Consider the following 9,562-nt stretch of genomic DNA (forward strand, 5'->3'; position numbering starts at 1 on the left):
AGGGCAGACAATGAAGCAGGAGAAGAAATGTCCCTGAAGCCCTTTTCAGTTAATTTGCATAAGAAAATGGTGCTGCAATGCAGAATAAGAGAGGCATCTTTGGAAAATGCAGAAGCCGCTCTACAAGCTACTGCCATTAGTCTATCAATTTTCTTGCTGACAGACTCCCTTTACATGTAACTATTCACCCTATGTGTGCCCACACACGCTGTGCTGATCAGGTTTCGTTCAGTTATTCTCATGCAGTTTGTGAAGCCAAAACAAGGGGTGGATCATGTAAGAGGAGAAGAGTATAAGGGACAGATTCCAACTCCTTTGTTCAAATCAATTCCTGGTTTTGGCTGCAAAACTTCACAAAATCTGATAGGGCCTCTCACACGGAACATGTGATAATCTGAATTGAAGGTATAGCAGCCTCAAGAATTTGGGGGAGTGGTAAAGAGAGAGAAAGTTACTGAAGAATCAGACAGAGAAACAGGCACCGAACGCCTGGCTGTTTGGGGAACTTTAACTGGAAGAATCTACAAAGTTACCGTCACTTGGAAAGGGGGTCGTAATCTGGTGCCGGATGAAAGACTCCTTTGTGTATGCACAGACATTCTAGACATGATATTAAGACGCCTGAAGACCTAAAGAGAAGAGGGGACAAATGGAGAAGATTATACTGGAAGTCTCAAAACTTACTTGTGGGATGTTATAATACAACGCCGACTTTAGTAATGTCTGATCTGTCTCATGTTGATTAGAGAAGACCTTGCTAGAATTTCTGATGGATATAATGTAACAACTCGCTTCATCTGGATATCAGATTTACATCTCGTCCACTTTGAGTTATAAAAAAACAAGAACCTTTTTCTAAATGGTCGTCCATTGGGCCGGATCATATAAACAGCTGCAGAGCACTGGGGGAAAACTCAGAACCGAGAAACACGAGCTGCAGATTCTACATGTAAAATATTAGGGGGGCCAGCAGAAGGTAAGATTTGCACTGACTTCCTTGTGTGATACAAGTGTATACATGTGCAAGTCTCTTGTATATAAAGCAGAGTATATTAATGAGAGCAGTGACTTTTTGTATCCTGATACAACTCGCTGTATAGAGAAATAACTCACATAGCGTTCTCACAACTTGGATAATATACCGTACAAAGAGAAGTCGTACCTGGAGCCTATAAGAATTATCACTATATATGGGGTGCAACAGTTCTATCCATGGCTATACAACACCCCAGATGTGTTGTGCTGCAGCAGTCCAGGCGTAAAAAGCCAGAAAGACATAAAATCCTCCTGCTGTTTCCCCCCTACATCCTGTTTTTTGCAGAGTATATCAGGTACGCCTTAGTGTTTGCTGCCAAAAGAACTATTGGACACTACAGAACTGAAAAGATATTTTCCTTAATAACAATGGGCCAGTCTGTATCATACATGTCAGTGTTGGGGTTGGTAAGTGCAATCTGTGTTCTTCTTCTTCTGTTTTTTATCCTCCATTCCCTTCGGACATTCCATTCTACTTAACCCTTGATAACCAGGTACAGTTTAACAATCATTTTCCGCTCACATGACAATGGGATTTTCTTTTTCTGTATGACGGCAGGGCTCATATTATAGTATATAGTTGTGTGTGTGCCCAGTCCAGGATCGGGAGTGTTTGTGCCAGTGTTGTGTTGGTGGTTACCACACACATATAGCAGTTTGTTTTCATACGCTCACACCTTGTAGCCACCTATGTATTTGATATGACATCATTAATAAACTGGACAAACAGGAACGAACAAGTGAACAGGACCAAGGTAAGCAATATACAGTACTAGTGGACCTAGCGCATTCTCAAGGATCTGTCACCAGAAAATGACCAACATCTTAAACCAAGTTTGTATGTTAAAGTTATTTTTTAAGAATTGTGTTGTGTTCACACTACCGCCACTGTCCACCCCGGGGTTTCCGTCCTCAACCCTGGTGAAACTGGACAGGGGACGGCTTGCCGGCAGTCAGTTTTAAAACACATGCATTTGAATGGGATTTTAAAGGTCACCGCCGTTACTGTATGCAGCCTCTCCACCTGGAAACAGGTTTTTTTTTTGCATGTCCCACTTTGTGTCCGTGCAAAAAAAACGTTAGGACAAAGACCCCGGGGTAGACAGTGACAGTAGTTATGGTGGCTCAGTGGTTAGCACTGCAGCCTTGCAGCGCTGGAGTCCTGGGTTTGAATCCCACCAGGAACAACATCTGCAAGGAGTTTGTATGTTCTCCCCGTGTTTGCGTGGATTTCCTCCCATTCTACAAAGACATACTTATAGGGGTAGGGGGGGAAATGTACATTGTGATCCCTATATGGGGTTCACAATCTACATTTAAAAAAAAAAAAAAAAAAAAGACAGTGGCGGTAGTGTGAATGCCCCCTTACATTTTCCTTGTTATCTTTATTTATTGTACCCTGCAATTTTCTCTCTGGTCACTAAGCTGAATAATAGACTGACACTTTCCAATTGTATTGTAAAAGGTTAATGAATCTTCCATTGCAATTAGCTCTTTAATATCTGTCTTAGCTGTGCTATACGATGTCTTGGTAGTGTCTGATATATAAGTTGTAAGGTGAATTTCCAAACCAGTGACTACCAAGCATGCGTACATGCAATATTTGGAATTTCTAGAAATGAAGAGGTTGGGTTGGGTGTAACACTATAACATGTTGAACATATTCTGTGCCAGGAAACCTGCTTGATTCCAGATGTCTGCTTGGTTCCCATTATTTGTGATTTACCTCTATACTGTGCAGTGTCAGCTAAACGGCAATGGCTTGTAAGGCTAGTAAGTTTGCTTATATTCTGGTTTCTTGACTTTTACTTGCTTGCTTGTTTTCTATCCTTTTTTTAAATCACTTACATCAGGGATGCCTGGAATCCTTGACTCTATCTTTAGAACCTATGGTAATACATTTGCAGAGGGATTGAGTGATCAGAATGTTTCTTAGACTGAGTATACATGGCAAAACTAGGAAAGGTAACCTGCTCCGGATCAACACTAATGGCGACCGAGTTGGGCAGTGCAAACTAAGGGGGCATTCACACGGAGTAACGCCGGGCATGTATCACAACCATACACGCCGCCGTTACGGCAGACTGCCGAACACTTCCTATTCACTTCAATGGGAGCGCTCGTAACAGCGGCGTTTGCCTTCAGAAATCACTTAATGAGTTCATAGAGTCCGGCTGTGTGTAATGTAGTCTCAGTATAAATTCACCTGTGAAGGCCTCAGTGGTTTGTTAGAGAACACTAGTGAACAAACAGCATAATGAAGACCAAGCAACTGACCAGAAAGGTCAGAAATAAAGTCGTGGAGAAGTTTAAGGCAGGGTTAGTTTACAAAAACATATCCCAAGCTTTAAGCATCCTGAGGAGCCCTGTTCAATCTACTGTCCCAAAACCAGAAAAAGTATTCTACAGTACAACTGCAAGCCTACCCAGACATGGCCATCTAAGGAAACTAACAGATCGAGCAAGAAGAACAGCCCGGAGGCTCATGGTCACTCTGGAGGAGCTGCAGAAATCCACACCTCAGATGGGAGAATCTGTCGACAGGACAACTATAAGTCATGCCTCCAAAGATCTGGCATTTATGGAAGAGTGGCAAGAAGAAAACCATTGTTGAAAGAAAGACATAAGAAGTGCACTTTGCAATTTGCCACAAGCCATATAGATGACACAGCAAATATATGGAAGAAGGTGCTCTGGTCAGATGAGACCAAAGTTGAACTTCTTGGCCTAAATGCAAAGGGCTATGTGTGGCAGAAAAGTAACTGCTCATCCCCCTGAACGCAGCATCCCCACTGTGACACATAGGGGGCAGCATCATGCTGGGAGAGGTTTCTCTTTCAATTCACCATTATCGACTACTTTGTGTTGGTTATCACTGAAAATCTAAAGAAAACACATTTAAGTTTGTGGTTGTAAGGTGACAAAATGTGAAAAAGTTCAAGGGGTCTGAACTTTTGCAAGCCACTGTATGTGTCTTAGTACATGTTGGTCATTGTTTGTATATGAAGTTTATATGTATAGAAGTCTAAGCACACATATATAGTATATTTACTGATTTCTTTCTGTCTCTCCACAGATACAGCAGATACAATGTATAAATGTCTGAAGATACTGGCGGCCATCTGCAGCCGGATATTATTTGCTCTTCATGGCTTACTTATGGTATATCTTATGGTAGAGCTCAAGCAAGATGACTTCTACTGGAGCTTACTCGCTGGAGTTGTTCTCTTATTTGTCGAGATGATCGTGACACTGAAGATGACAAAAAATGGAGAATGGAAATGGTAATAAGGATCCTAGGATTTATATAAAAGGACCTGATTCCTATAGAAAGGGAAGGGGTCACTAGTTTGGCTTTATGATAAATACAAAGTAACAATTCTGTGAAAACTTCAGCTCTACAGTTTGCTGCAAAGCATAAGGGTGTGAAGATAGGTGCGAACTGTATCTAAGACCACAGTGACAGCTGAGAATGTGTCGCCATCTTGTACAGAGAGAGAGAGGATTGTACAGCAGTAAGAGAAGATTATACACATATCTCAGTCTACAATATGCTGTATATACACTGCCTGGCCAAAAAAAAAGTCACGTTGTGCAACAAGGTACCGTTCCACCCCTGATATAATTATGAACTGTTCATGACAGGAATTTGCATATATTCTTGAATATATATAATTGAGCTGTAGCCTGTCAAATGCATATCATAATTAAAGGTGTGAAGTGATGTCTACCAACAGAAGAGCTACCAGAGGAAGAGATGTTAGTGCCTTCAAGAAGGGGCAAGTCATTGGATTGCATCAGGCCAACAAATCGACCAAGGAGATAGCCAAAGTAACTGGTATCGGACAGAGAACTGTTCAGCGTATCATACGAGTATGGCGAGATGGTGGAGAACCCCCCTCCAACCGTGGAAAGTGTGGACGTAAGACTATACTCGAAACTCGAGGTCGTAGGTCCCTAAAGCGACTGGAGAAGAATAACCGCTGGAAAACCACCTTTGAGCTCACACAGATGTTCAACTCGACGGAGCGACACATTTCGGAGCGAACAATGCGATGAGAACTCAAAGAAATGGGTCTCAACAGTTGTGTCGCCACACGAAAGCCATTGGTGACAGAGACCAACAGATGTCGGCGCCGGTCATTTGCAAGAGACCACAAGGATTGGACCCTAGAGCAGTGGAGAAAGGTCTGTGGTTTACATTGTTCCAGAGTGATGGTCGTGTCCGGGTGCGACGAGAAGCACACGAAACACTGGAATGTGCTGGAAAGGAACCTGCGCTGTCACTGACCACCCCCAACGAATCTGCGTAACCTGGGCTCCCTGATACTCGAGAACTGGATCAAAATCCCTGAGTCTACACTACAGAACATTATAGACTCCATGCCGAGAGGGATGCATGCTGTTATTCGTGCTCATGGTGGCCCAACTAAATATTAACACTCGCAACTTTTTTTTTGGCCAGGCAGTGTACTGTATGCTAGCATTATGGAGATGTATATTGCCAAGGTGCTGAGACAGCAGGAGGTCCTTGAGAACAAGAGTCTCATCATAACCTGAATACACAGCCAAGGCAGAACAATACACATTACTGTGTACTGTGGCGTGATATATGTATGGAGTAGCTGTATAGGACTACGGTATGAGATGGGCTGTGTTAGCTATTATAATCAAAGTCTGACTAAAATTCCTCTTCCCTTTCTGGCCCTTGGTTTTATGTTGCAGCTTTTACTATCAGGCTCAGATGAATGGGACTATTGTAGAATAGATTTGAAAATTAGAATTCACATAGTAATTAATTATTTATTTTATTAATTCTATTAATTCAATTTATTTGAATCTAAATTAGTGTAATAAATAAATATTGATGTATTTGGATTACAATTTCGATTCCTGCACTAAACTCCTCTCTGTCTTATTGTAGGTTCTCTCCGATGGTGTTCCTGTATTTATGTACTGTTATTCCCTCTATATTTGTGATGGAACTTGCATACCAGGAATTTAGAATGAATATTGACCATATCAACATTACAAGTCTTGGATGCACCGAAATTGTATGTATCTCATTTAATACATGTATATAAGCATTAAATAATAGAGATGGGGGAGAGGTGAATTTATCAACCCCTATATAGCAGTTTTCTGGGGCCATATCCTTTATTTTGTGCGAATGTGTCCCAACATATTTATTAGAGCTCAGGCACTTTTTTGGCATGAGTTGTGCAGGAAATCTCTACTAATTCCTGACTGATATAGACTTCTATTCTGCTGCTCCGATGTGTATCTATTAATACATCAGGGGTGCTTTGCATCTGTTGGGCCCTTTATTAATACTGGTGTTCCAAACTATCATTAGAATTCCCTTTTTAAACTAAATACACTTAGGAATAGCATTAAGAAAGGCTACCCTTTGCTTACCTTTATTATTCTGATCCGCGCTACCGTTCCTGAGAAATATCTTCTTTCTTCCTTATGTAAATGAGTTTCCTCGCATAAATGAAGATAAATCCAATGGGTCTGGAGCTATTCCCCCTTTTCAGGATATTTGCAAAGGTAGCACAGAAATTGAAACAGTCACATTTTTTTTTTTTTTTGTGCAAAATCAAGGTGGAGTAGGTTGGTGTACTTGTGGTGCATCTTTGGTGCATTGCTCTTTTTTGTACCAATAATGTGCCACATCCTTCGCTTTGTGCCTTGCTCATCAATTTCTGCAAAAGTGGGCAGAATAAGGTGGAGAACGGTCCAGGGTGAGGATGCCTGGGCCACAACATATTTTTTATAACTCAAGCCAGAAAGCTGGTATGTTATATAGGAAATCTATGCCGATCCCTGAGCACTGCAGAACTCCAGTTTGGTGCATACTGTAGATATGAGCCTGATATATTAAGAGGTTGGAGCTTCTTTAATAATTCTGGCACGTCTCTCAGCCTAAGACTGGCATAGGAGACATGGCTGGCCATAAGGAGGATTTTGGTCACACAGGAGATTTGCCAACTCTTCTAGAAGTCCAGGAGATCTTCTCTCTTTTCATGAGCGTTGGCAAGTATGTCTGCTGGTGGACAAGACAGCTTCATAATATGACATTGTTGACCATTACATTAATTTGTATTATACAGTATATGTGTTATGTTTTCCTAAATGTAATACATGTTATAATTCCTTCACAGAACTGCAAAGAAATCACCACTGAGGTGCAAGGTGCAGAAGAGTTAACAATCCTGGTCCTGATTTTAGGACGTTGGATGATGCCAAGAGGGAAAATGAGCCGTGACCAGCTCGCTCAGCTACTTCTGCTCTACCTTGCTTTAGGTGCAGATATGTTGGATATTTTAGAACTGATGAAGGAGCCTTCAGTAAAAACCAACACAACTATAACTGTGGTGGGCCTGTGTCTATTCAGCTGGGCCATAATGCAATTTACATTAATTCTCACCCAAACTTTGTCGTCCTCATCTGAAGATCCCGAGGTCGGTGAGCGGGGTTATTCATCCTCTGGAGTAAAGAACTGCGTCATGACTTTATGTTGTACCAGTGAGGTCTGGAGTGTGCTTATCACAGTGTTGATGCAGGATGGGCCCTTTCTGGTGTACCGCCTGTACTTGGTAACTAGAGAGGGAGTGTTCAATGAATCCATGGTCTTTTTTATATGCAAAAACATTCTGTCTGTTATAATACAATTATACAGGGTGGTTGTGTTCCTGTGCAATGAAAATCGCAAAAGAAAGAGATTTAAAGAAACGCATATAAATCTGTAACATGTGTAACAAGGTTAAATATTTATTTATTAAAATAATTTTAAAAAAATTCTACCTACTACTGTTTGTGGGCAGAAAAAAATGGAGAAGAATTGTAATAATTCATCGTAAAACCAGGGCCCGACGTGGCATAAATGCCACGGTTTGGCCACATTTTGCAGTCCCTGAACAGTGGATGGGATTCTACCATTAGCCTTAAAGAGGTTTGTGTTGAAAGGAACCTATTTGTGTATGTAATAATATATAATATATATATATATATATATATATATATATATATATATATATCCTTAGTGAATTTATTGTTTATGCATGTGTTATCAGGCTGCCTCCTGTGTATACAAAGGTGGGTGTTAGAGGTGAAAATGCTCCTTCGCAGGGCCAGATGTCCAGCTAAAATCTGGTTTATTGCTTTACAACCACTTGGTAAGAATATGCAAATCTGACTTCCATGATGTAATTAGGAAGCCAGTGCCTCAGGAATGCACACCAATAGAGGGCACTCCCTTTAACATCATGCCAACCTTCTCAGAGGCCTTTGTTTGCAATGATGTTGGGATTTAACCAGGTACAGTCATGATGTTAAAGGGAGCGCCCTCTATTGGTTTGCCTGACTGAGACTCTGTCTTCCTAATTACATCATGGAAGATAGACTTGCACATTCTCAGTGAGCGCCCTCTATTGGTGTGCATTTTTGAGGCACTGGCTTCCTAATTACATCATGGAAGTCAGATTTGCATATTCTTCCCATGTTCCTTTGCACAGTGGAGCGCTCATGGCTTAATAAGACTCCACACACCTAAATGGTGGTTCTCTCCCTATGGAGTGATGATATCCCTTACAACCACTTGAACAGCCAGGCATAGGGAAGTGGATGTATCAGGAATTTCATCTTAACTTCAAAAGTCTTGAAGGTTCCCAGTTCCGCTGCATGGGGATTGGACAGATGAAGGAAGGGGAGAAGCAGGGCACTCTGGCAGGGGGCATGGCAAAGTACAGGCCACAAGAAACTGCAAACTCCTTGAACCCTTGAACCTATTTTGGAGCAGCAAGAAAGCTTAGTCTGTCCATTTCCATCAGAAGAAATCCTCCAAGTTCCATGGAACTAAATAAAACTCTAAGTCAGTTTGCTTGTGTTTCATTTGTTTGTCTTTTCTTTTTATATATAGCACTGAACTCTTTGGGTATTAAATTGTTAAATGTAATGGTATTTTGCATTTACTATATAAACCCTTTATCTATATTGAAGTGTGTTTGTGCTTGTCTGCTGGGATCAGTACAGTGTGATTGGGATTCCTATTAGTCCTTAATTCTGCATACAATAGGTGGTGGCAGCATGTATTTGGATTGTGTGGACTGTGTTGGGGTCTCCATTGGAAAGTCATTCTTACATGAGAGGTCGGAGAGTGTTATGGATACTGACATGCTGGCATCATGGTACATGCATAGGTAAGTGAAGGAGACAAGCAGCATGTGCATACAATATGAATGCTTTATCATTAGCATCATGCAGGACAAACTGAACATGTGCTGTTTTTAAAAAGCATACAGTATGTGGGTTTCAATAATGCATTTGGTTTTCTAATAAAAACACATGCATTTTTTTCAGCAAAACTGCACCATGTGAACACAGCCATACTGCCACGTGTTATGTCATGGGAACAGATTGTGTGATTGTGCTTTACAGACATTCTCAGTCAATATTAATGATGGGTAAACCTCAGAATAATCGTTACATTCTGTGTTCGGACGAGGTTCGGTCTGAACTTGTT

At 41.2% G+C, this 9,562-nt stretch overlaps 1 protein-coding gene across 1 annotated transcript; it reads left to right on the top strand.

The window, feature by feature from the left end:
* Positions 1–469: 469 nt before the first annotated feature.
* Positions 470–7,863, top strand: LOC142210475 (transmembrane protein 26-like). Its single transcript, XM_075279640.1, has 4 exons — positions 470–976; positions 4,112–4,319; positions 5,960–6,089; positions 7,203–7,863. The coding sequence occupies exons 2-4, from the start codon at positions 4,126–4,128 to the stop codon at positions 7,788–7,790; spliced, it is 912 nt and encodes a 303-aa protein (XP_075135741.1). The 5' UTR covers positions 470–976; positions 4,112–4,125; the 3' UTR covers positions 7,791–7,863.
* Positions 7,864–9,562: the final 1,699 nt, after the last annotated feature.

Source organism: Leptodactylus fuscus, chromosome 6 (assembly GCF_031893055.1).
Source record: "Leptodactylus fuscus isolate aLepFus1 chromosome 6, aLepFus1.hap2, whole genome shotgun sequence".
Lineage (NCBI taxonomy): Eukaryota > Metazoa > Chordata > Amphibia > Anura > Leptodactylidae > Leptodactylus > Leptodactylus fuscus.